Genomic DNA, 27,929 nt, shown 5'->3' on the forward strand with positions numbered 1-27,929 from the left:
TACTGCGGCTACCAAATCTGTCTCTAGTTGTTGCAGAGGTTTTCAGTCCAGAATTATCATTAAAGATGAATAATTGAAGTTTCTGTACGGTTTCTTTAGCAATCCCTAGACTTCCTTTTTTATGCCATGAAAGTTTGAGAAACATAAACAGCCCTGGATTGTTATTGGTACTGAGTAATGCAGATTTTATTGTTACTTGGGATCTTCAGTATGCTCAAGGAAACCATTTAATTCATATTATTAAGTAGGAAGTCATTAAGGAAGAACCTGATAGAATCAGGTAAAACCAATTCAGTCTCCTCCAGTTGTTGGAAAATTCAATATGCTTTATTTAAGCAGAATCATAGATACTGTATATTAACTATTCCAAGCAATCTTTACTCAGCTCAGAAAGGCCAGATGTATGGGAATTGTAAAAAATCAGGATATGCATAAAAACTGTTCAAGTGCATAAAGCAGCCCCATCTGGAAGACATCTACCAGAAATGAAGTTGTACAAAACCATTCCATTGATAATAAAGCTAATTTTTATGGGTCTGACAAGTATGTAATTATGTTCAGTGGTGCTTTTCAGATTTTATCACAGTCAATAAACCGCAGTGGTAATTTCATTCCCATTTGACATATTTACATGGAAACATTTGATTGGAGGAATTAGTAACCCTGAAAGCCTTGATAGATATGTTTTAATGATCTGTGACCTCCGCAGTCCCTCATCTGTTTATTGTTGCAACAGGCGAGAAGTCGTTCCTGTGTGACCTCTGCGGCTTCGCGGGCGGCACGCGGCACGCCCTCACCAAGCACCGGCGCCAGCACACAGGTCAGTTCGGGCGTCCGTCCGTCCGTCCGTCCGCGGCCCTCGATTGCTTGTCTGTTCGGTTTTTGGAAAATTCGTGTACTTGAGGGTCTCCTGAAAACTCTCTTTGAGTAACATGTGAATTCACCTGTTTTTTGCATGTGAAAAGTCGGCCCTCTGTAAATTTGTGTTCGGTAGGAGGACAGAGAACTTGCGTGGAAAGTGCGGACGCACCAGGCTTCCTCCCTGCAGCCGAGACTTTGCCTGGGGGTGAGGCTGGGGGTTGGTTGCTCTCAGACGTGCCCCCTCCCCTCAGTGTCTCCCTCCGACTTTCCTGTGCTTGCCCCTACCCCGTAGCTGGCTACCTGCTTATCTGCAGCCCCGCCTTCTGGGCTACATCTCCGCCCACCTAACCACCTGGACCCTGGAGCCCACAGTCCCTCTACAGTTGGGGCCAGTGGGTGTGGTTGTAGGGTCATCACCGTATCTGTTCTTGCCGTTAGGAAGGGACAGCAACAGAGAGGGCAACAGAAGTAGATCGTGACATTCAAGAGGATTCGTTTTTATGATGTTTATTCTTTATGATTCAGCAAAATAAAATAGATGCCTTGGTTAGGAACACTTAAGAATGAACAGTTTTAAATATTTAGTAAAATTGATTACTTACTCGGATTTATAAGTACTTATGTTAATAATTATAAGTTCTATGTGTCTGGGACAGTACTGTTATGGCCTTTTCCCTCCTAATTTATTATTTTTTTTGGAGTTGATTTATTTGAGAGAAAGAGATCACGAGGTGGGGAAGGGCAGAGAGAGGAGGACAGAGAATCAAAAGCAGGCTCCACACTCTGTGCTGAGCCCAGACGTGGGGCTCGATCTCACACTTGTGAGATTATGACCTGAGGCAAAATCAAGAGTCAGATGCTTAACCGACTGAGCCGCCCAGCAGCCCCTGTCCCTTCTAGTTATTAATAGAACTATTTTATTATCAAAAGTGACCTCGTGTAGATGATAAATCATGTTGGTAACATGGTTTGTAACTAAATGTACTTTTGTGTGGGGGGCCATGACAGGGGTGGTTTGGCCGTTACACTCCCGCTGGCGTGAAATGAAGATACACAAAATACGTTCTGTGGTACATGTTGGATCTTAATATATTTAACGGAAAGCCGTAGGTAGCTTTAATGCCCAGGATAGTGTTTTTAAGATCAATGAAAATTAGTGCCATTTCTTCTAGATCTTCAGTTTCTATGATTTCCGTCTCCGTATGAGGTTAGAGTTAGTATTGAGTGTAATTTCCAGTGTTTCACATGATGTTGGAGACACACACTTAACTTTGTAATGTGAAAGCCCATTTCAAGTTTATTGCAGCTACCTACTCTTTTAATCCAGTGACTTAAGAGATGGCAGAAGGGGCCCTGTGGATGGCAGTCATCCTCAGTGGCCATCTTGGAAGTTGAAAGCGTGCACATGCGGTGAAGCGTGTTTATCGGTGCCCGAAACGTTCCTATCGGAGTCACTGTTGCTCGGCCGGTCACACCCCGCTGTGGCCTGGGGACCAGGAGAGCCTCCTGTGCACCACCTGTGCCAGCCTGGCAGCACTCCCCCCACCCCCTGCAGTGAGGACAGTCGTGCTGTGATCACAGGCGCTTACAGGTGATCGATCACGAAGCCTGCGTTGAGGAGGCACAACTTTATATTTTATGTCAGGTCCAGAGGCTCCTTATTACTTTGCTATTAACTTTATACCATATAGGACAATGTCTCACAGACAGAGGCATCTGTCTTTGTGGCATTTATCTGCCTCTGTGGCACAAATCAAACATGATTCTTTAATACCAAAGTCAGTTCTTAAGACTGTTGGCTTCAGCCAAACAGCTTAGTACAACTCCGTCTACGCCCTTCGCTTTTATGCCGGATTTATAATATTTAAGCAACATGCAACTTTTTTTTCCCCCAAGGCCGGAATTGTGTGGTGCATTTGAAATCTATATTTCTCCGATGTATTCCTCTTTGACATGGTTTACCTTTTTAGCACAGAGTGCCCACGCAAATTACAATCAGCTTGGAAAGGGATAGGTATCAAAAGTGTTCCAAATGGCGTAAATAATTCCCTGCTGCAATACAGACTGTCCAGGGACTGACACAAAACATCTTCCATTTCAAGATTTACTTTTATCACCTGTCAGAGACCCTTGATTCAAGGGCACAGGAGCAAATCCTCACGTGGAGTTGAAGAGTCTTGGCCAGCTTAATAACCACCAGCCTGCCCAAAGGAACGCAAAGTGTGAGTTTCCGTGAGGAGTGTGCAGCCTTTTTGACAGATTGTTGACACACAAAGGGCAGTGCTCTATATCCAGAGCCGTTCTGGTGTTCCCCCTCGGATGTTCTTTTACTTCCCCGTCAGAGGTACCTAAGATGCAGAACATTCCTTAATGGTTATTTTGGCCAAGATTGTTGCTCATAAAGGAGAGGGTGAATAGCAACACAATTCAGCGTGCACTGTTATGTCATAAAAGGGGAAATAAGAGGAAAGGACATTCACTTTGTTCTGCTGTTTTGAGTAGGGTGTAGACAGGGAGCCCTACTGACTTAGAGATAGCACTGTTCAAGAGTACTTATTGCCTTACTCTTGGATTTACTCATCCTTCTGGAGTTAGAATGACAAAGGATTCAGAAGGACTGTTCCCAATGCACTAAATCATTTTGATCACTCCTTAACAAGTGTATGACAGTACCTATCTCACTTCAGGCATTAACAAGTATTAGCAAGCTAGAATTCTTATTTGAAATTTGTAGATTTTTTTTTGTCTTCAAATTTTACAACCTAGAAGGTGCATTTATTTCTCTGGCTATATATTGAGACTAAAACAACAACAATAATAAGAAAGAACTACTTCTGTATCTGTATTTCAGAAGGATATTTTCCTAAAGAAATTACTTGAAGGTGGGGCACCTGGGTGCCTCAGTCGGTTAAGCATCCGACTTCAGCTCAGGTCATGATCTCACGGTTCGTGGGTTTGAGCCCCACGTCGGGCTCTGTGCTGACTGCTCAGAGCCCGGAGCCTGCTTCGGATTCTGTGTCTCCCTCTCTCTCTCTGCCCCTCCCCCACACATGCTCTGTCTCTCTTTCTCTTTCTCTCAAATTAAAAATTAAAAAAAAAAAAAAAAGAAATTACTTGAAGAAATTCCCTGAAATTACCTGAAGAAATTATCATTTATGGATTGAAAAAAAAATGCCAATTAACATATGTCAGCAGTAGCATTGGGCATGTAACAAGATGAATGAGTTACAAATTAAGCATTATGTACAGATTTCACTGTAGTTTGTATAAATTGACATGGAGTTTGTCTACCAAGAGAGGAGACATGCTTGAGCCTTCTTTACTTATTTGTTAAAGCATAATATTTTATGTAGCATATTTTGGTAGCATTATATTTTTTTCTGTCGGCCTGTATAGAACTCAAAATTTCTTAGTATTACACAATTTGATCTACAGTGGCTCAGTGTTGTCAAGTTGGGTATGAAATGACAACTCATAGTTCACTGCAGTATAATTCTTGCTTAATATGAACTTCAAGGTATTAAAATATTAGAGACTATGACATTTTCATTTAAAAGTGTTTTTTTTTTAAGTTTAAATCATGTCACATAAAAAGTCATAAAAATTTAAATGAAATAAGCTACATTAACCATGTTTTTTAAGTTCTTATGTTAAACCTCCAAACCAAGAAAATGAACTTTAAAGATGACCTTTCATTTATACCACGAACTCAGTGAGTCCATAGTATCACCCTTTACCCTCCTAGATTCCTGCCAACTCGATGAAAAATGGTTAGGTTAAAGATGCCTACCAAGGCTATTAGAATAAACAAGTTAGCAGTGAGTTATGGTGCCACACATTTTCAAACACTAGGTTGAATGGAGTAAGAAGACATCAGGATATATTTGTGTATGTGCTTAATGAAAAAAAATCTTTAAGTAGTTTGACCACTTGAATCCATTATGTTAGAAGTGGAAAATTTACGCTACCTAACTTGACCTCTCATTATATAGCTATAATAATCATGACTGTATTGTATTGGCATAAAGGTACACAGATACATGAATGGAACAGAAGAGATCTATGCCTGTATTTGTCACTTGTTTGAGACCAAGGTACAATATTTAGAGATAAATCTAACAAAGGATGTGCAAAACCCCTACGTTGGAAACTGCAAAATATTGCCAAGAGAAATTAAAGACCCAAGTAGGATGATATACCATGTTCATAGAGTCAGGAGACTCAGATCCCATCAAGCTTCTTCATGTTCTGAAATTGACAAGCAGATTTTAAAATTCATATGGAAATCAACGATCTGAAATAGTCAACTTTGAGGAAGATGAACAAACCTGAGGACTTATACTACCTGACTTTGTGACTTATAAAGCTACAGTAATCGAGTCATTCTGGCATCGGCATCATCAAAGACAAATCTATCAGTGGAATGGAATAGAGATTACATCTACATGGTGAATAGATTTTTTTTTTACAAAAGAAAAAAGGCATTTTAATCTTTTTAATATGTAATGATGGAATAATTGGCTATCCTTCCACAGTAAAAATGAACTTTGTTCTACATATCATACCATGTACAAATTTAACTCAAAACTACTCATATCTAAATGTAAAACTCAAAACTAAATAAAGTCTAGAAGAAAATTTAAGAGAAAAATCTTTGTGAACACAGATTACCAAAGATTTCTTAGATATCACATCAAAAGCCTGATGCGTAAGTGAAAAAAAAACAAAACACGTAAGTTGAAAAATTATAAACTGACAGGTTAATAACTTTATACATTAATTAAATTTTCCTCTTTGAAAGAAACTGTGAAGAGAATGCCAAGGCAAACCAAAGACTGGGGGAAAATACGTGTAAATCACGAATATGATAAAGGATTTGTATTTGTAATATATAAGTTAGAAACGCTGTTATAAAGAAACAACCAACCAATTAAAAAGGAGTTGAATGAAGGGTGCCTGAGTGGCTCGGTTCATTGAGTAGCCGACTTTTGATTTGGGCTCAGGTCATGATCCCAGGGTTGTGGGATTGAGCCCTGCACCACTGGGCTCTGCACTGAGCATGGAACTTGCTTCAGATTCTCTCTCTCCCTCTGCCCCTCTCTCCTGCTTGCACATGTGCTCCCTCGCCCTATCAAAAAAAGAAAAGAAAAAAAAAGAAAAGATAAAGGGTTGAAGGATTTGAACAAACATTTCACCAAAGTATATAAATATGTGGCAAAGAAGCACATGGAATCATGAAATGCTCCTCAACGTGATTAGAGAAGTACAGTTTTGAAACATTGATGATACCGTGTCCTGGTGATGATTTGGAGCAGTGGGAACTCTCCTGCACAACTGACAGCAGTGTAAAAGGGAGACACCACTTGGGGAAATAATTTGGCAGTTCCTTACAAAGTGAATGTGTACCTTCCCAGTGGCCCAGGCAGCACACTCCTAGGTGTTTGCCCAAGAGAAAAGGAGATGCCTGTCCAAGCAGAGACTTGCACATGAGGATTTATAGCAGCTTTGTTTGTAACACCCAAAAATGAAAACAGCTCGAATGTCCTCGAATGGAGAGACAAATTGAGGCACCTTCATACCGCGGGATGCTACTCTACTACTCAGCAACGGAAACGAATATTTACACCTGGAGTAACACGAGTGAGTCACAAAATAACGCTGACAGGAGGTCAGACGAGAGAGAGCACATACTGTATGTCTCCATGTGTATAGACCTCTGGAAAAATGCTAATATGCGGTGGCGGAAAGCACGTGAGAGTTTGCTTGAGGATGTTCTGCGCCAGAAGAGAGAGAGGGGTACGAGGAACCTTTGGCAGAAGGGTGGCTGTGTTCCTTGTCTTGACTGTGGTGGTAGTTGCGTTCTGCCCGGTATGGTCAGCGTAGATACTTCAGAGTGGTGAAACAGTTAACAACACGTGTGTTTTAACGCAGATGGTGCATCACTGTGTGTTTCTGTCGTCCGTGAGAACTGCCGTGTGACCCTCGTGTGCGGTCAAGATGCTCTGCATTGAATTCATTGAGCGATTCGATTGGCTTCTTACAATGACTGTGAAAGTTTTCAGACACCCTTTTGTGGAGGTGTCGATGTTTTTACGACCTGGCATATTCCTGTATCAAATTTGAAGAGGTAGACCTGTTTTCTTTAGCCTTACGTAAGATGAAGATCGTATACCGTCTCAAATAAAAGCAAAACCCACCATCATCATGAAAGTGAATCTTTGTATAAGTCACTTCAGTATAGTTGCATTGTCTATACCAATTTAAGTGACTTGACCAGCAGTTTGGAAACCAAGAACAAAGTTATCCAAGCTGACCTGCGTGACCACTGGATTGGGTGTTATAGTTGAGCCTTATCCTAAGAACAAATGGCTGAAAGGTACAAAAATGCCTCTCAGCTGCAAGAATTTGCTCTTCTTTCCATATGGTCTTCTTTTTACAAGAATAAATCGAATATTTCCTTCTAGGATCTATTAAATGGTATCTCTACATTAAATCGACGATCTGTGTGAAACCACATAATTATTTTGCATCTAAGAAGCTTTGCCTTTACTGATTGGGAGAGCTTGATGAGAACCACTGGTGTGTGTGCACCTTTTTCATCTTTGTGATAGGCCAGTGCGCGCCCTTACCCGTGTTCAGGCATTCCTGTTATAGGGTGGCAAAAGCAAGGCCTTGGGCATCCTAAGTCCCTTCCACCTGCTTTGTCTTCTCTAATCCTCACATGTGTCCCGCTCATTTGGTGGTTCTACCCTTCTGATCTTGTCCGGGAGTTGACAGGTAGGGAGCGAAATGTGGCAAAACCTGGTTTGGGACTGCAACCCATGTGGCTTCTTCTGACTCTGCCACCCGAGGCTGCAGGAACAGATAGAACACTGTCAGACGAGACGTGGATGCGCTCAGTTCGCTGTCACCACAGCTCTGGGTAAGGCCGTTATAAACAGGGGGACAAGTTTCTCAACGTTCTGATTTCAAGACACACACAGTTTTGTTGCTCCCTGAATTACGTAGTTTTATACCAACCTAGTTCATCCTTTGTTTTCTGCGTAAGTCAGTATCCTTACAAGAGTATTCTAAAACATCAGAATTAAGAAGTGGCAAGTAGAATTATTGAATGTATGTAAAATTAATCCGTTCTCTGTGTAAAGTTTCTCAGAAAGGATGTCTCCCGAGAAGAGTATTATTGTCTATAATAACTGCTTTGGGGAAGGAAGTGGTCGTGAAGCTTTCTCTAGTTCATCGGTGTCCAACAGAAATGTCCTTCATGCAAGCTACACCTGTCATTTTAGGTTTCCTGGCAACCATATTAAAAAATGAAAACGTGGGCGCCTGGGTGGCTCAGTCGGTTAAGTGTACAACTTCGGCTCAGGTCACGATCTCACAGATTGTGAGTTTGAGCCCCGCGTCGGGCTCTGTGCTGACAGCTTGGAGCCTGGAGCCTGTTTCGGATTCTGTGTCTCCCTCCCTCTCTGCCCTTCCCCGCTGGCTCCCTCTCTCTTTCTCTTTCAAAAACAAAATATGAATAAACATTAATTTTTTTTTAAATGAAAAAGTAACTGATGAGATTTTTTTTTTTTAAGTTAACCAAATGTCTGTTCATGTCTTCTGCTCATTTTTTAACTGAACTATTTGTTTTTTGGGTGTTGAGTTTGATAAGTTCTTTATAGATTTGGGATACTAACCTTTATCTGATATGTCATTTGTAAATATCTTCTCCCACTCTGTAGGTGGTCTTTTAGTTTTGTTGATTGTTTCCTTTGCTGTGCAGAAGCGTTTTATCTTCATGAAGTCCCAGTAGTTTATTTTTGCTTCTGTTTTCCTTGATTCAAGAGATGCATCGAGTAAGAAGTTGCTCTGGCCAGTGTCAGAGAGGTTGCTGCCTATGTTCTTCTCTAGGATTTTGATGGTTTCCCGTCTCACATTTATGTCTTTCGTCCATTTTGAATTTATCTTTGTATACGGTGTAAGAAAGTGGTCCAGGTTCATTCTTCTGCATGTCGCTGTCCAGTTCTCCCAGCACCATTTGTTGAAGAGACTGTCTTTCTTCCACTGGATGTTCTTTCCTGCTTTGTCGAAGATTAGGTGACCGTATGTTATGGGTACATTTCTGGGTGTTCTGTTCTGTTGATCTGTGTGTCTGTTTTTGTGCCAGTACCATACTGTCTTTATCGCTACAGCTTTGTAATTGAATTTGAAGTCTGGGGAAATGTGATACCTCCAGCTTTGCTTTGCTTTTCCAAGATTGCTTTGGTTCTTCAGGGTCTTCTGCGGTTCCATACAAATTCAGAATACACGCATCGACGTTTTTCCAAAGAAGACATCCAGATGGGTAACAGACACGTGAAAAGATGCTTAACATCACTCATCATAAGGGAAATGCAAATCAAAACTACAATGAAATATCACCTCACACCTGTCAGAATGGCTAAAATTAACACAGGAAGCAACAGGTGTTGGCAAGGTTGTGGAAAGGGGGAGCCCTCTTACTCTATTGGTGGGAATGCAAACTGATGCAGCCACTCTGGAAACCAGTATGGAGGTTCCTCAAAGGGTTAAAAACGGAACTACTCCATGCTTCAGCAATTACACTACCAGGTATTTACCCAAAGGATGCAAAAATACTGATTCGAAGGGATACACACACCCCAATGTTTGTAGCAGCACCATTAACAATAGCCAGATTATGGAAAGAGCCCAAATGTCCATCAGCTGATGAATGATAAATAAGATATGGTACAAATATACAATGGAATATTACTCAGCCATAAAATAAAATGAAATCTTGCCACTTGGCAATGATGTGGATGGAGCTAGAGTGTATTATGCTAAGCAAAATATGTCAGAGAAAGACAAATACCGTATGATTTCACTCATTTGTGATATTTAAGAAACAAAACAAATGAAAGTGGGGGGAAAAAGAGAGGCAAACCATAAAATGGACTCTTAACAAAAGAGAACAAATCGGGTTGCCGCAGGGGAAGGTGGGTGGGTGATGGGTAGTAAGGAACGCATTTGTAGGGTTGAGCAACTGGGTGTTGAATTGAAGTGATGAATCACTAAGTTCTACACCTGAAACTAATATTGCACTGTGTGCTAACTAACTAGAATTTAAATAAAAACCTGAAACTGTCAAAGAAATACTTAACTAAATGCATCCCAATTATTACCATTCCAGCATGAAATCAATATAACATCATTAGTGACATTTTATTTTTTATGTTCTAGGATTTTGAAATTTTGTATGCATTTTATTTATACTTCTAGTGCATCTCAATCCAGAGGCTACATTTTTATACCAAATTTATGATTCATATGTAGATTGGATAGCACTCTTGAGAAAGTAGATTCACATTCCCAAAGTGTTCTATACAAACTTAAACATTTTTTCTACAGGAGAATCCAGTATCAGTTTTTTAAATTTAAATTTACATTCATTAAAGTTCAATAGCCCCATTTCAAGTGCTCACCAGCCACTGTAGCTAGTACAGTTAAAAACTAAGATTTGATGGTTTCTTTGAATGAGTGTGTGTGCGGAGGAGGGGTGGTTAACACAGAGAAAGTTATCAATCAAAGGACTGGCCTTGAGTGGAGTGTAAGCCCTTGAACCATCTGCTGGGTAAAATGTCTGCGTAGGTAGAGCTGTTCTGTCCACACAAGGGAGTGCTGTTAAGTACTATTTTACATGTTTCTTTGAGGTTTCTTTCTGAGGTGATCTCTTATTCAACTTTAGTGAACTGTAATTTCTCCTTACTTCTATCAGTTTTTTTTTAAATAGGTATCAATTTTTAGCTGTATTTTTTTCTTCATATTTGACTTTAAGATTTTAGTTAAGTTGTATGCTGCATTTTCAAAAAATATCTCTGTTACATGCTTTTTCATGGTTTCATCCTCACTGAGATTTTTATGATGGGCTCTGGTGTAACATAGTTTCTTAAATGACTCCAAATACGGTGCTGGAACAGGCTGTAATTTAGATTTCTGTTTGTGTAAGTTACATTTGAACTACATAAGGTATACCTTATTTCCATTCAAATACAGAAATAAAAAAATCAGTGATATCTTCTAAGTTTCTCACTCCGAGAATGAATATTCACGTGTCCCAAGTGTGAGCAGTCGATTAACCTATCTTCTTAACATTTATATGGAAAGAAGTTTCCTTTTTCATTGTCGGTGACAGGTTTAGCCTTTCATTTCCAGTTTTTTTTATAAGTATTCATGTACAGCATTGCTTTATGTTTTGCAGGAGAAAAACCCTTCAAATGCGATGAGTGTAACTTTGCCTCCACAACCCAGTCTCATCTGACTCGACACAAGCGGGTGCACACGGGGGAAAAACCCTACAGATGCCCCTGGTGCGACTACAGGTAATGCCTTCAGTGCTTGGCAAGTGGACTCAAGTGGGTCACCCTGGCAGATTCACCGTGAAAGAACAGTTTTTCTGATCAGCGCGAGTTAGCCCAGCTTTTTAGGTTGGGGGTGATGTCACCGTCAAATTCTAGTGACTACTTTTAAAATTCTTTTCCGAGTTCTTGTCCGTTTTTTATAGTCTTAACACTTAGGGTTTATCATCCTTTGTGCATCTGAATTTCAAGTGATTTATTTCCTTGCCCAAGTGAGGCACGGTTCCGTTGAATCGGTCGTTCAGGGCGTGTGGCACCTTGTCTCCAATGAGTGAAGCGCGTTTAGGCGACGAAGACGAGCAGTGTCTCCCGCCTTTAAGCATATTGTAGCGTAATAGGTGGCCGGCAGTATGTCTGCGTAATCACAACACGGATTTCACTGAGGAAAGTGAAAGGCCAGGGGCGTCCCTAGAGAAGGAGCAGGACGCCCTACTCGAGAGAGCATTTCACCCAGGGCTCGAAGAACGGGTAAAAGTCCCGGTCCCGTGGGTGTGGTACCGGTGTGCAGGAGGCGGGGGTGGCTGTAGCCTTTTCTGGCTGAAAGCGTCAGAGAGGCCACGCGTGCTCAGTCCCCTCCCTCGGCTCCTCGGTGGCTGAGGGATGTCTGCCGCCCTGCACGGTTACTCTGCAGCCGCCGCAAAGCCTAGATGCCGGAAGTCTGAGACGGATGCGGGCGACGGCACATAATCCCATTTTACCGTAAGATGTGTGTGCAGAGTGCAGCGTGAGAAGCCACCTGCAGCGGGACCCGCGGGAGGGAGTTCAGGGCACGTTAGGTGGTCGGTCGGACCCCACGGGCTTCGCGGGCAGCCGGACTGTGAAGCCGGAGCCACTGTGTGAGCGCCTTCTCCATCCTGGAGCCGAGGACCTCTCGGACCCCGCTACGCGTGATGACCGGAAACACTGAGGGTGGTCCTTGCGCCGCAGCCCGCTGTGTTAAGCGTTAGCACGTGTACCTTGAGGTGAAGCCTTCGTTGAAAAAGACACTTTTGTATTCCTGTGGATGTAGCCTCTGCATTCAGTAAATATATTGCCATAATCTCTATTATTTCCCTCATTATTGCGTTAAGTTTTATGTGAAAGGTCATTTAATAGTACAGAGATATTACAGATATATTTCATTCATTAATTATTCATTCATCCAACATTTTATGAGTTCTGTCTTTGCTTAGCACTGGATTGGTGTTTCTTGGAAGTTTGGTAAAGCAGAGATCCAGTTAGAGGTAGACATACACGTTTTAAGGTGGTGATAGGAGTTGCTTAAAAAAATAAGCACTTTGAATGTTCTTTCCCTTATTTAAGAGGTCATACTATGTAGTTGCATTCTCTGTAAAACACAGAAAAGCAATTAGAAAAACTGTAAAAATTTCCCTTAATTATCACTTTTAGCTATTAGTATTATATCTTTATAGTTTGTATGCGTTAGATTTGAGTTGTTTTGGAGGCTTTTTTTGTTTCTTATAAATTTTATTTTTCATACTTAACAAATTGTAACTACCTTTCTGTTTCATTCATCTAGTATAACTGTGGTTTTCGAACTGTTACTTTTCTTTATTTATCTTAAGAAAGAGACTGCAAGCAGGGAAGGGGAAGAAACAGAGAGAGAGAGAGAGAGAGAGAGGGAGAGAGAGAGAGAGAGAGAGAATCCCAAGTAGGCTCCGCACGGTCAGCACAGAGCCCAACCCAGGGCTTGATCTCATGAACCATGAGATCATGACCTGAGCTAAAACCACGAGTCGGACCCTTAACCCACTGAGCCCCCCAGGTGCCCCTCAAACTGTTACTTGTAGGTAGCAGAACTGTTATTTCAAACAGGATCATGTTCACATCCCATATATAAAATAGATAAGAGTGTTTTTTACCCCTTATAAATAGATTTCATAGTTAAATCTGTAATATTTACTTACAATATTAAAAAATCATCATTCAATACTGTTTTGACAAGCAGAAACATTTCAGACAGAGGAGTTACTTCAGCAGTAGTTGTTGGGTTAGCCTTGTCCATTTTACGTCCTCATTCTGGGGTAAGCAGGAGGGTGTAGTCGAGAGCCAAGCTCCAGAGGAACTGACCCAGCAGGCACGGACATCCTTCACCTCTGAGCTGCCCCTTGCTCCTTCACAAATGTGGGTAATGAGAATAGCAGGGGTGTTGTTCATTTAGAGGAGGGGCACTTAGACAGACTTCCCTGGCCGCGCCTGGCTGAGATACCGGAACCCCGGGTTTCCTCTCGTCTCAGATTAGACCTTTGAACGGTTACACCTTGTAATCTCACGATAGTGTTCAGTGAGGCAGTGCAAGAGTTTCAATGCCCTGAGAGTCTTTGGTGTGTTGAAGTGTATTTATAACACATGTCATAATGGATTTTTTTCCCCAGTTTTTGAATTTGTTAAAAATACATTGAATCCAAAATCAATTGTTGGATAATTGCTGAAATACCTTAGAATTTCAAGTGCCTCATTTGAAAATTACTCTTCTCTTAGTATAAACCTAATACTGGCATAGCTCTGAGTTAGATGAATATACAATAGTCACTTTATTAAGTTTTTAGACATTTGGGCCATTTTTGGTTTTTCCTTTGAAAATGCTTATTCCCAAATCTTTATGCATATCTTATGCATGATCTTTTAAAACAAATTCCTGGACGTAGGACTTATGGCTTTCAATAATAGTATGACTACAATGGTTGGGACTTGAATATTGTCTCTCCGGTAAGTACTGTGTTTTGGTAGACTCTTAAGTCTTTGTATGCTTAAACATTGCAATGTTCTTCAGGTTTCTTGATACGAAACTGTGTTACACTTTTCGGAGCTTGAAGTTCTACTACGTGTCCCGTGTGCAAGTGACCTCCCCGACGCCCTATCCCTTCCACTTAGAAGTGCATCTGAGCCAGCCAGGCCCCATCTGTCGGACACCTCCATCAGCCACTGTGTGCAAAAGGAGATTGTGTTTTCTGAGAATATTGTCACCGTCCCGTGAATTAATACTCAGGACACTTAAATCTAATGATCTATCAAATTTCCTTGAGAAGTGTTTGAAATTCTTGATACAAGGGTAGTTTCATCTTAAAACTTGAAAAGAATTTGATTATTATTGACAGTTAGTAGTTTCAGTGCTTTCTGTTCGTGTGACAGTTTTATCAATCTTGATATGGTTAGGTCTGCTTTCCCTCGTGAACAGAAGACAAGTGAACCTTGCCTAGGAATACAAAACCTTGCAGACACATGAATAGTGATGTTAGGGACTATGAATGAAATACAGAAATTTACAGCAGATACCGTGGTTTTCTTGTTGATGAACAAAAGACTTAAAAATGATCAGACAGGTAAGTTCACAATAATTGTTTTGGTTGCATAGCATAGTAAGTAGGAAATGCTTACCATATCTATCTTACAACAACAAGGAGAATATCTTTTTTCACAGGATAGATAAATTTGACTGTGTAGATTTCCAGAGAATAAAAATACCTATAAGATAATCACATATTTCAAAGAAGATACTGTTATCTTTGTCTTGATTCTTCCCATAATACGTTATTGCTTAAAATACTTCAATAGTTTTTTCCCCATTTAGATCTTTATTCTTAATGTAGAGAGATAAAAATTATTCCTTAATGTAGATAGATAAAAAATTATGTCTATCTTTGTCGTTATTAACACTTATTTGCAGGTAAAGTTACCATTGTTGGAAACTGAACTATTATTTGAGTTTTACTTGAAAGTATATTTTTATTATATAAATGGAATATTAGTGAAGAAATAGTTGTAGTTATAATTATTCATGAAAAATGTGAATATAGATTTGTTTACAGAAGAATTTTATAATTGGTCTTTTGAACCTGGGGCTATTTTTCAAGTTTGCATTATTAATTTAGGCAATGACATCTCATTCTATTCAGATGTAAACATGTACTCCTCTCCTAAGCTTTTACTGTTGAAAATATCCAAAAGTCTAATCCATTACAAATCAGTATATTCCATCATTACTCTGTAACTTCTTCATCATTAATTACTATTCATTAATTTCAGAGCATAAATTTGGATTCATGGCACACTGTTCTGCCATGTTATCTATGCAGCAAATTCTTAAGATGTGTTTCTACGTTAAATGGAAACAGTCTAGCAGTTTTCTGTATTTTTATTTCCCTTTGTTAGGTATTAGTTGTCACTTCTGTGTTACAAAATAGAAAACCTTTAAAATGTTACAGTAAGTACTGTTTCTAAAAATATAAATCCTTATTTCCCCATAGAATTTATTAATATCAAACTATGTTCTGTTTCACTGGTAAGACTGGCTCTCACAAAAAAAAAAAAATAGATGGCTATTATTGGGCTTTCTTTTATGTGAAACTTCTCATTGGCTTCTGTTTTTGATTTAGGATTTGCGGGGGAAATACAATAAATGTATACTAAACATCAAACCACTGATAAGTCATGAGAACTAAGACAAAAGGCTACCTGCAGTATTAAAAATATTAAGAATAATCATATATTATACTTTAAATGCCACTTAGCAAATTAAAGAAAACTAAAACGTCAAGTGAAACTCTGGCAATTTGATCATTTACGTATTGTGTCCCTATAACGGATCTTGGAATAACTTAAGTGTTCCCTATGATTGCTTTTGGCCAGAGTTTTCCTCAACTGTATAATGTAGATTTCTAGTCTTACACACAGTCTTTAAAAAAAATGTTTTATTCTTCTGTTTTTCATTTTATTTACTATTCTTATTATTTTTTAAGTTACTCAAAATTATAATCCTAATAGAAATATGATATATCGTGTTGCTGTGGAATAAAATCTACAATTCCTGCCTCAGATTAAAGATCACTCTATTGTTTGCTAAACTTGTAGCAAATACGCTTGGATTTTTTCACCCCTACTTGTTGGTTTACTTACATGTTGGCCAGTGTACCCCATAGAAGTCATTAATACATAAGATTTTGATCTCAAGATTTTTCTTTCCTGTCTGGGTGAGGGCGAGGCTCAGAATATTTAATGCAATATTTAACCAAGGACGAGGTGGTATCTCAACTAGAAATGGGCTTCTTGTGAAACTCCTTAAAATCTCTTTTATTACCCCTGCAAATATTTTCCTTAGTATTTTTTATAATTAAATTCAGTAAGTTTTCACACATGTGACTGGAGTAGAGAGAACTCGCCATTTGTCACAACCATTTGAAATATGTTTTCTGTCTTAGAAAATATTCGTCAAAAATATTTTTAGTTGATTTCTGTCTTAATTTTACAAGATGCTGGAAGCATTTTTTAGGTCGTTTTACGATGCAGGGACAGAAGATTGTATTCATAATAATTATATCCCCTTAAAGTTTGAATTAATTTTTCAAACATGCATTTCTATGAAGAGTCTCAGTTATGAAAACTTGTTTCAGGTCTTAGATAATATTATGCATTTGTATGTAATGTTGCTGTGTAAATACTTTATGTTTATTACGCATAATTAAATAATGAGACAGACTACCTTGGTTATCGTGGCGTTAAGAATTCAGTGTGCAGTGGTTCTCATTGTTCTTACCTTCGACTTACTCCAGCAGCATCCTGAGCTAAGGAGGCCAACTCCACAGGGGATAATTTTCTCCTTTTGGATGATCTCTTCTGAGAGTCTCAATTTTCCTTTGGCTTCCTGTGCGGGTTCCCAGGTTGTACCAGGAGAAGCAGTGGCTAGAGCAAACTTGGATTTGCCCTGAATAATGACAAGAAACAAAGGCAGGTGTTGGTCTACGTAGCCGAACATCATCTATAGCGAGAGAGAAGTGCAGTGGTACACACCCAACGAACAGCGCGCGTTGTTTCGTCAGAAAAATCAGAGGTAGCATTCGCTCCTTATGGGTGACTGTGACGTTCTCAGAGAATAACGACACTGCATAAATGTGATCAAATGAAAATATCTAGTGTTCATACTGGATAAAGTTTATATTTACAGAACTTTGATTAATGCCACAAGCCTAGCTATATCGGAACAGACTTTAAATCAAAACTGTTTTGTTTTTGTCAGTGAGTTAAGCCAGAGAAAGGCTAATCCTGCATGATATCACTTATATATGGAATCATAAAAAAAAGAAAAAAGTAAAAGACAAACTCGTAGAAACAGAGAACAGAAAAGTGGTTTCCGGGGGCTGAGCACGGGGGGCGGTATACAAGTGGGCAGAGACTGGTTTTTAAAAGGGTGCAGACTTTCAGTTACAAGAAGAGGAAGGTCTGAGGACCTAACGTAAAACATAGCGACTGTTTTTGATAAGACTGTTGTATCATTGAAATTAGCTAATAGAGTAGGGCTTAAATGTTCTCACCAAAATTTTTTTTAAAAAGTACTATTTTTTAAAAAAAAAGTACTGGTGAATACTGTCTCATTATTTCATTTACCTCAAATCGGTCGTCTCTATATTCTACTCTGTTGTAACTGCTGATCCAGATAAGGGACTAAAACACAAAGGTACTTAGACTGAAAGTCTCGTTTGGGAGCCTAGAAGTCCAGCGACCTCGCAGACTTTTCGTAGCATGATGCCAGTTGCAAGGCTTTCTTCCTCGTGTGCTGACCTGGAAGGCGAGCGCGCCCCGGTGACTCCGCACAGTTCAGCTAATCACAGGCAGAGGTCAGCGGCGTGGCTGGTGTGTGAAGCCATGTTTGGTCGGGGGCAAGTATCGGTGCTGCTGGGGGGTTCCTCGTGGCGCATGTCGAGACGACAGCTGTGATGGGCTTGTACTGTCTTTCACATGGAGGCCATGTTGGCGGTAAGCTTACCTGGGGCTTCTGAGGGCTTGTCCTGCGAAATGACCTCAATGGATCTTCTTTTCAGATTTTCCATAGTGGATTGAGAAAGTTGCGCTCTATATTAATGTATTCTTTTTTTGCCTACTGTTTTTATCTGTTTCGGCAGGAACTGAATTCTCTCTGTACAAGTATCTTCTCTTTTTCCATGACCGTTTTATTAGTGATCTCTTTTTTAATCTCAGTGGTTCTAATTGTGGTCTTGATTTGGTTTTGTATTTTCTGTACTGTTTAGGTCTGGTGTTACTTTTGTACACAGCGTGTGTTATTCAGACTTTCCTTCCCTGCCCGGTAGCACCCAAGCACATAGGCTTTTTAAATTTTCGTTCCGGCCTGACAGGCCCTGTCCCGAGGCAGCACGAGTCTTTTTTTTATATCAGGCCTTCAGTTAATGTGGGTAAATTTTCATCTAACAAAGCTCATTCGAGTAAGAGAAAATCTGTGGACTTTTAAACAAATAGATTCCATAGCACTAAAAATTACGATTTTGTTCAGATGTCTTTAAAAGGGGGAAAAACACTGAGATAGTTTGTTCTGCTTATCATACGAGTAAGTTGTTTTGTTTGTGGATGAGGCTGAAATAAGCATTGAGATCGCAGATTAATTAGAAGAGCCATTTTGAACACAAAGTGACCACAGATTCCCTCTGCTATCTCTTCAAGTAGAATCTACACAAACATGTTTATCTAACCTGCTGTTGCCGAATCCCAAATCCAGTCATTATAAAAGGACCAAAGCTATCTTTGGGGATGGTCTTTCTACAAGGAATTACTATGGACAGTCCCCTGGGTGGTAGTTAGATATATGTGTATATATTGTGGCAGAAAGTAAGGCCTTCGAGATGAAAAAAATAGAAAATATTTTTTTGGGCAATAGTCTCTTGCATAATAAGTTATTCCTCAGACATTAGAGCTATTATCACACAACAAAACACTCTGCTGTGTAACTATCTATATCTCCTAGCATCAGAGGCTCACACACAGTAGCTGATTAGGGAAAACTCTGTAATCACCAGGAGGGGCTGACAAGAGTCAGTAGAACATGAGGCACATCTTCCAGCGTAGTATTGGGTTTCACAGACTCAGCTGTGGCTGGAGGAGAAAGGAACCAAACAATATTAACATAGCTGTGAAGGGCCTGGAAGTTGGACCAGGGTCACTAGTTCAACGGGAATGATAACACAGTCATTCTATCATTTTCTGTTGTTTTCACAGATTCTGAAATATTGCTGTGCTAGGGCCTGTATAAACAAGTGGGGGAGAAAGAAAGACTTGAAACATTTAGAAAGGGGTGATGCGGTAGTTTCTATGAGGCGCAAGTAACCTGGCTCCTGTATCCGCGTACCTTCTGTACCCTGAACCCGCCTCCGTGGAGGAGGGTGTTGGCCTACAGTGCGGAAGGACGTACGTGCGTGCGCTCTGCCTTTACTTTAAGAAGGTCTCTACAAATGAGACGACGTCGGTATTTTCTTAATTAGAGAATGTGATGCAAACTGTTGGCTTTCTCCTATTTGTGAGAAGTAGCAGGTTTGTGAGAAGTTCTAGAATGAATAATACCCGTAAAGTTTCTTTTAGACAGCGATAACTTCCATCTTCCTTCCTACGGAGCTACCAGCCAGCTGAAGTAGAAATAAACCTGTTACTCTGTAGAATCTGTTACTCTGTGACATAATGTGTAACCTGATACTTCCCCCCCCACCCCTCCCCCCCCACACACAGGGAATTTAAACCTAATGTTAACCCTTACTTATGCCCCTTCAAGTTTAATTCCTTACTCTTCATTATTTCAACTTGAAACTTGCTAACCAACCCACATCCCTCCTTTCATATCTTTTGGAGATCTCTCACTGAGTAAGGTTCAAATGTATGTTAGTTGACTGTGCTTGGCTCTTTCTTTCCTCGATATGTTTTGTTTCTTCATCGTTAAGTTACATGTGTAACAAACATATGAAATGTCATAAAACAAATTAGAATTTTCCCACCGAGAGAAAATGTGGCAGATTTTTAGTTGTTGTGCGTAAATCAGTCTCTGAGATTGTGTTATTGGGGGTGAGAAGTGGTTGACAGTTAAGTTTGATAGATTTTTGTTCTAAAAACTTCAGATAGCTTTAATTTTAGTTTAAGATTCTGTTCGGTTTTCTACTCCCAAATTATACTTTTCATTTGACTTTATCTGGTTACTTCGGCCAACCCGGAGTGTCGGGCACATGGACCGGGTGGTGAGGGACAGCGAGAGTCCGCCTGGGTAGCTGGAGTTTTACCCCAAAGGCCAGTGAAGAATTTTAAGAAGGAAAGGGACATACATTTTGTTGTTCAAATTTCACTGATGCAGTGCAAAGGGGGGGCCTGAGGAGGGACACAACAGGGGACAGAGAGGTCACGTAATAGATGCCTACAAAGGCCCCCGGTGGAAATAGTAAGTCCCTAACCCTAAACTGACACTGGGCACAGGATAGAACGGCATGCGGATCCCAGGGCTTGTCAGGAGGTGGGCTGCATGGATCAAATCACTGGATTCAAGGGCAGGCTGACAGATTCATGCCACCCTTTAGACGCCAGGGCTGCATGGTGGATGGCGGCACGGTTTCCGAGGTCCGCGCTGCCGGAGGAGGAAGGTCCCTTCAGCAGAGTGAGTGAGGTTCGGGATGTGTTAACTCTGAAATGCCCGTGTGCGGTCCTAGAGGAAAATGTCAGGAGAAACATAACCAGAATTCATAGACTTACAACTGGAAGGCATCGATATGAGCGACATTTCCCTTGAAAATGGGGGACGGGAAAAACGCAGAGGGGCAGATTGCAAGTGTAACAGGGACTGAGAAGCAGCTTCCCAGAAACGGAAGGGACCTCGGGGCAGCGGACGAGGCTTGTCAGACGCTTCACAGAGTAAGGGCGGTGTAGTCCCCCCGCCGCGTCACCGAGAGGTCCCCGATTCTCTCGCGGAGACCAGTGCCAGTAAAGGGCGGGGGACAGAGACCAGGGAAGTGCACAAAGTGAGGAGACGGTAAGAGTGCAGGTGGGCTGGTCTTGAAGGAAGGTCTGTCCCGACGCCCGCCCCGAGACAACGCTTGGGAGACGGTGAGAGCCGGGAGGGCAGACGGGCAGGTGCGCTTTGCACCTGTGCATCTGTCTTCAGTTGTGTGCTAGAGATCGCCGCTTGGGGTTTTTGTGGGTGCCTACGTGCCAGGGTGAGAGAGCCAAGTGAAGCAGCCGGGGTGAGTGCTGTCTCCTACCCAGGGGCCGGGATGGGGCACGTGAGGCTCGGCGTCCTGGTTTTGTGCCGCGTGGGGGGCACCGGTGGTGTGTTTGAGTAGGCCTCCGTGGCTTGGCAGAAGCCCTCCCGAGTCACGGCGGCGCCTCGCGTTCTCGCCGTGGGAGCCCCTGTCCGCGGAGAGCTCCAGCTTCAGAAGCTCGGAATCTGCTCGGGCAGCTGTTGTCACGGTGTTTCTGCACCGCACACGCTCTTCCCTTTGTTGCGTTACAACTTTTGCATCGAGAACGTGGAGATGGTGTGAGGGCGTTATTCTGCCTCCCCCCCTCCCCTTCACCCCCCCCCAAACATTGGGATTTTATTTGTTTTATAGGAAGAATTTCCACAAAGGCCGTCCTAGTTTCACCCGTGTATGCAATTCAGAAATCCGCTTGGCACCCGCTTAACGATTCAGTGTAGTCATTTAACAAACACTCATTTTTAAATGCAGTCTTTCAAAATGTGACATCTTTCCTGTGACTTAAGCAGTTTTTGTGAGTGTCTCGGGGTTCTTCTCAGACCAATAAATCCAACAGGCTACTCTAGTGACGTCATCAGCCAGTGGAGGAGTTCAAGCACTCTTTGCGGTGACACCGGACTCCCGCATGTTTTACAGTTCGCTCGATTTCTTTTACCTGTGTGTTGTTTGTGTGGCTTCGTCCAGCGGATTGTAGGTATGGCCTAGCCCTTTTATCAGCTGTGGACTTCATCATGCCTTCTGTGTCCGCTTGTGCTGAAACTTCTGTTTGTTTCAGATTGACCCCGTGCCTTCGTCAAATTGCCATACTCTTAGAAACCTGGGACTCTACCGGAATGGTCCCCCCAAGAGAAATGTAACAATAAGGGTCATGTGGATAGTGGGGTCGGTGTGTGTATAGTATGAAGAGAGAAAGCGCATAGATCCCTCCTTAGGGTGAGAGGGTACATAGCGTAGGGTGCACCGTAAGTGCCGTGTCGGGGTCGCCGTACCCCTGCAGTGGAAGTGAGTCTTTGCTATTGTCTCGCAGGCTGGCGTGTGCTTTTTGTTTGTTTGTTTTTGCATTCAGGAGCATTGTGTGTGGATGTCCTTTGATCCTATTGGATCTCTTGCTGCTTTGTTTCTTTGCAGATGATGATTATCCCAAAATGGGTACAGCAGCATTCAGTTTCTTGGTGTTAGCTGGTTTTTTAACTTTACAGATGAAAAGTGCATTCGTTTCCCTTTGCAAATTGAGATGGTTCTATACATCTTGCCACAAATTTGGGGCAGCATTTCTGTGAGTACAAGTGAAGGTAGTAGGAAGAGTCCCGAAGTAGGTTCGTTTCAGTATTGTCTGCGGTGCGTTCTTGACATGGTCGGGGCAGCATCCCTTTCCTGGACTCACTCGGCTTCCTTGGGGAAGAAGGGACCGGAGACCCCAAGCGGGAATGGCAGTAGTAAGTGTGTCATTGGGAGTGTACCCTCTCACACTCAAGGAGTCGTGTGCCTGGGCCTGAGAGGTATATGGATGATCTCAGCATAGATATATTTTTAATTACATGTTCCTTTCAGTTAATGATTTCTGTATGGCCACTGAAAAATGATGTTATGAATATAATGGTTGTACAATCCAAATCTTACTTCTTGAGTTATACATACTTGTTTTTAACTAATATGCACACACACATATATCACCTTCCTCGCGTCCGTTTTTAACGGAACAGTCTCTTAAAACATTGTGTGCTCTGACATAGAAGAGATTCAAAACAAGGATCCAGTTTTATTTTTAAGTTTTTTTTTGTTTTGTTTTTTGGGGGGTTTTTTTAGTTTAAAAGTGGAATATATGTTTGCTTTAGCTGTAAAAGCACAATCAAGGCACCATGATAAGTGAGTCAGTGTTGTAAAAGTAAAACGAATTTTGCCTTCACTCACATGAGCTATAGAAGGAGGAAGCTTTATTGTCCCTGGGAAAGTGATAAGGCAGAGTAATTGTATATTATACTGTCCCAGAACATCTGCCTGAAGACTGGTGGAACAATTCATCTATCATGGGCGATACAGCATGTTTTGTCTTTCCGCTTTAACCCGTCCCCACTGCTGGCCTGCGTGGAGGTTTTGATAGGGCCTGCGCCTGGGCCGGCGCTCACATTAATCAGTCCCCTTGTTCAACACTCCAGCTGACATAATTACAACCTGCGCACAGCAGTTATTCAAGCCGAGTCCTTGTCACTCGTGGTGCGAAACTACACAGCTCTGATCCCGGAGGGGATTGCCTTATCACACAGAACAAGGGCTCGCAGGAGTCGAAGAGAATAGAAATGGGAAAATGTCTTCCGGGAGTACTATATATTCCTTTAAAATAAGACATTTGAGAGACTTACAAGGGACAAAGGGAAGCATTGTGTGCAGAGACTGAAATGAACCGGTTATTATTTTTAAATGCACTACGTGGAGCATTTTGTAAAAATGGACGTAGATTATTAAAGAAATCCGGTGGCCCCGCGTCGTCAGTGACTATTTTGTATTAACTGTTTCTTCAAAAGTAATCATATATGTAACTTCAGAATTAGGAAAAGCTTTCAGCGCTCCTTGGTAAGACTCAGTCTAACAAAATGAATGACGTATTCACTTGAAATCTACTATCAAACAAATACACACTTAACTCAGAGAGCTTTGTAGGGAACAGAGTTAGAGCCAGGGAAGATTCTTTCAAAACACTTTCAAAGATGGGCAAGTTCATCGTTTCCTGTGACAGCGCAGTAAGGATCCTGGAGAGAGGGACCAGCAAAGAAACTTTCTGTCTTCTCTCTTGTCCCACCTCCTCTCCCTGATCCTGCCTTGGGTGGATTACTGGCCAGTTCCTCCAGTATGCCAGCTAGTGGGGGGGACGAAGTCTCCTTTTAGCCACTTGAGAATTCGTATTTAAATTTAGGGCAGCCTGCACCCTCCCCGCCCCCAGCCCCACTAGACTACCAGAGCTGTTGGGCATGTGGCAATTTAGGAGATGGGGTCTGTAAACCACCTGATCAGCTGTACTCTTAGGCTCACACGCAGGAACTTGTTGGTGTTTTAAATCGAGTCTTTTTATTCTTCTCTTTAACATTATTAGATTGTGCCAAGCAAAACCAAGCTCTGGCCTAGAGTATCAGAAGTAGTGTGGAGTATTTTTGGTTCAGTGAAATTTTACTTATATCATCTTAAATTTGAAAAAGCTTTCAACTATAAACTTTCCAGTAAATTGTATGTATGTTTGTGTGTATAACGTGATTTGTAAAGTAGCCTTTTTTTTTTTTTTTTAACAGGTGACTTATTTCAAGTGCCAGTATTTCGGGCCCCTTTGTGAACGTGTCTCTGTACTCTGTTTTGCCACCTTGGCCTGTCTCATAGTACGAGTCCGGTGATTGCGTGGACCTAGAAAGATGGCCAGGCCCCACTTTCCTGTTCTTCCTTAGTACACATCCTTTCTCTCAGAAGGCTTCTCATCCACATGCCTTTCCTGGTTTTACAGCATTTCACTTGGCCAAGCTTAGCTGGTGAACAAAAGGAAAGAGTAAAACGCTCCTGTGAGGAAATAAATGCCGAGAGATGAAGAGAGGGGTGGGGGCTGTGTTTTTCGAAGGTCCAGTACAAGCAGAGCCGCAGGACCACGCTGCAGAGAACGTCCGCCAGCCAGGCAGAAGATTAGTGGAAGGAGGTGGAACCATTTGTAGGGCTAATTTGACGTTTTGATTTTCGCAAATCACGATCTTCAAGCCGTATTGTTAGCTCAGCCAGGAAAATGTGTTTTTGTGGCCAAATAAGTTTGAGGAACACGCTCTACGGCGTTCCCCGTGTCCGCCCCTGTTAGACTCCTAATGAACAGCACATTGTAGTCTCACAGAGCACCTGCTGTAGAAGTTCCCTCCTTTCCTACCCGGCAACACAGCAGGTAATATTAAGGATTGAAACAGTTAATGAAACGTATTCTTTCTCTTTGATCTGAAGAAGAGTCAAGGAGAAATCAAGGTTCCTCAGGGCTTGCCCTTACTGGCGGGCCCTCCCCCCTCCATATGACACGGAGGACAGAACAAGTCTGGCCTCACGTTTAGGTCTGTCTCCTTCTCACTTAACAGGGCATGTGAGGGGACTATTCTTGAGGTGTTAAATGCTAACAAATAATTTGTGATTCTAACAGAGTTCAGTGTCGCTTCCTACCATTTTCTTCCTTGGGATTTGCATTGTTCTCCAGTAGAGTGGAAGGCGGGAAGGAGGTTGTTAGGTTTAAAGCCAACTCTTCCCCTTCCTGGTCGTAGATACCTTGAGCAGATTGAACGGAGAAGTGATGTAATTGGACATGACCGTGGGACCATGCACATTGAAGAGTGGGTGGAGGTTGTGCCTGCTCTTGGGAACACAAATAGCAGTGTTAGTGGGAGACGAAAGTCTTTGCGTGACGGGCCTGGTGGCACAGGTGGTGCTGTGTCCTTACAGAAGTGTGCATGCAATCAGGTGAAATCAGTAGATCATTTTGAGTAGTGTGGAAAGCGAGGTGATTTTAGGCCGTTATCAATTAAAGATGCCACTGAAGGAGGGGGGAGGGTGCAGCAGTGGACAGGTGAGATTTCAAACGCTGTTCGGAGTTAAGTTTCATATCACGAAGCACAGCCTTGAGTTATGGCTATTGATATACGTGATTCCTCTGTCAAATTGTATTGTCTTTGAGGGCGGAAACAAAATGTTTCATCTTTATGTTTCTTTTTTTGTGTGAGGTAGGCACAAAATTAAATATATGTTGAATACATTCATTTTGAAAATAATAAGTCAATACAGGTAAAAAACAGATTTTTCTTGTAACTGTACACGTTCCATATGAACTAAAGCAGTAATTGGGCATCCGTGACTTCTGTTCTGAAAGTGCCTTCCAGGGGGCGGGTCTGGAAGGCTGGCCTTGTTCCCATGGCTTCTAGACCAGCCCCCACTGTGCAGACATACGTACAGAGGCCCCCTGCGGGTCACACGTAGGCTGCTACTGTGGCTGACGTTGGGCACCTTTCCCCACGAGCACGTGTTAGTGTCCTAGCTTTGCTCGGAACGTGGTTGTGAATACTGGGCAGGGTTATAACCTGGAACCCGCACATGTCTATCTGCTCAGGAGTAGTGCGAGATGGTCAGTAATGCATCAGCTTTCATCCATTTCTGTGCTAACCTACAGATTCTTTTTAATTTTTGTTAATGTTTATTTTATTTTTGAGACAGAGAGAGAGAGCATGCGCACACAAGCAGGGGAGAGGTGCAGAGAGACAGGGAGACACAGAATCCAAAGCAGGCTCCAGGCTCTGAGCTGTCAGTACAGAGCCCGGCATGGGGCTCGAACTGATGAACAAGATCATGACCTGAGCCAAAGTTGGTGCTTAACTGACTGAGCCACCCAGGTGCCCCCAAATTCATTTTTCTTAGAACACGTGGCTCTGTTGTAGCGTCAGATGATGCACATCGCCTGATATCACATAGCAAATGCTAACATAATTATAACTGAGAAATAGGGAAAACGTACATGAATTCTTGTGGCCATAGCAATTGATTTCGAAGAATTGGGATTTATGAACAGCGGAAAGTCATGAATATAGGTGATCTGGTACGAATTATCCATAGAAACCACCAGTTAGTTAATGGGAAAAATGAAAAAGTTTGTAGAATTTAAAGCGAGGTGATTCAGAAACTATCCAATTAAAATTTGTAGGAAAAATTCAGGGCATTGTATTTCGTGATTACTTGTGATATCTATAAACTCTTTTTATCTTATCAAAAACCAACAACAAAGAGGCTTTGGATAATTTTGTAAGTAATTAAACATGCCATTATTTTTAAATATGTATTTTACTTAAATACCCATAAAACTTACCATTTTACGTTATTTTTACTGTTTCAACCCTGTCACTTGAAAAGTCAGCGTCTTCCTACTGCACCCCGTTTCCCTGAGATAACTACGTGTAAGCGTTCATATTTTGGTCCTGCTGGAGATAACCTACGTACTTTGCTGATTCCTCTCTTTCTTTGTTTATGCACAGCATCTGGCTGTTTTACCATATCCAAAAGTTAGCTCAATTACCCTGTTTTCCACTCTACCCCTCCTACTTCCCTGTTCTTATGATAATATTCTGTTTGGTAATCCAAGTGATTACCCTTATAACTTGACTTACCCTACTTAAATCTTTACATGATTCATCAGTTTGAAATGTCCTATGTAAATAGGAGAAACTTTGCATTTAGAGATTTCCATGTCCATTCTCAGCTTATGTCCGCGATACTGCTTATTGTTTATAACATTTACATTTGATACAATACTGCACAATCCACTTGTTTTTAAGATACATGCTCTGATCATATATGCTTTACATGAATAAAACTTAGAAGATACTCTCGTGAATCATCCAAGTAATCCAAAAATACGCTAAGCAAACATACAAGTTTCCTGACTTGGAAACTTTTCCGTAAAGATAATTACCATGAATAGTTTGCTGGCCATCCTTCTTCTACCCATTTCATGCATTTATATATCTATATGACTATGTATATAGAATTTTAAAAAGCTGGAAGGAGCCATGTATGTGATTTTTCTGGGACTTGCCTTATTTTTGTTTTGACTTAATACTATGTCTTGGAAAATTTTCCATGGTGGGACATAAGGTCTGCCTCATTT

The 27,929-nt window shown here is 41.4% G+C and overlaps 1 protein-coding gene across 6 annotated transcripts in view; it reads left to right on the top strand.

Moving 5' to 3' along the window:
* The window catches only part of ZNF407 (zinc finger protein 407), a 454,006-nt gene that overhangs the window by 272,192 nt on the left and 153,885 nt on the right, over positions 1 to 27,929 (top strand). For all 6 annotated transcript variants that reach the window (XM_007084736.3, XM_042962729.1, XM_042962731.1 and 3 more), the window contains exons 6-7: positions 737 to 820; positions 11,102 to 11,222. In XM_007084736.3, coding sequence (XP_007084798.2) covers positions 737 to 820; positions 11,102 to 11,222 — 205 coding nt within the window. The remainder of the gene's footprint in view (positions 1 to 736; positions 821 to 11,101; positions 11,223 to 27,929) is intronic.

Source organism: Panthera tigris, chromosome D3 (genome assembly GCF_018350195.1).
Source record: "Panthera tigris isolate Pti1 chromosome D3, P.tigris_Pti1_mat1.1, whole genome shotgun sequence".
NCBI classification, from domain to species: Eukaryota; Metazoa; Chordata; class Mammalia; order Carnivora; family Felidae; genus Panthera; species Panthera tigris.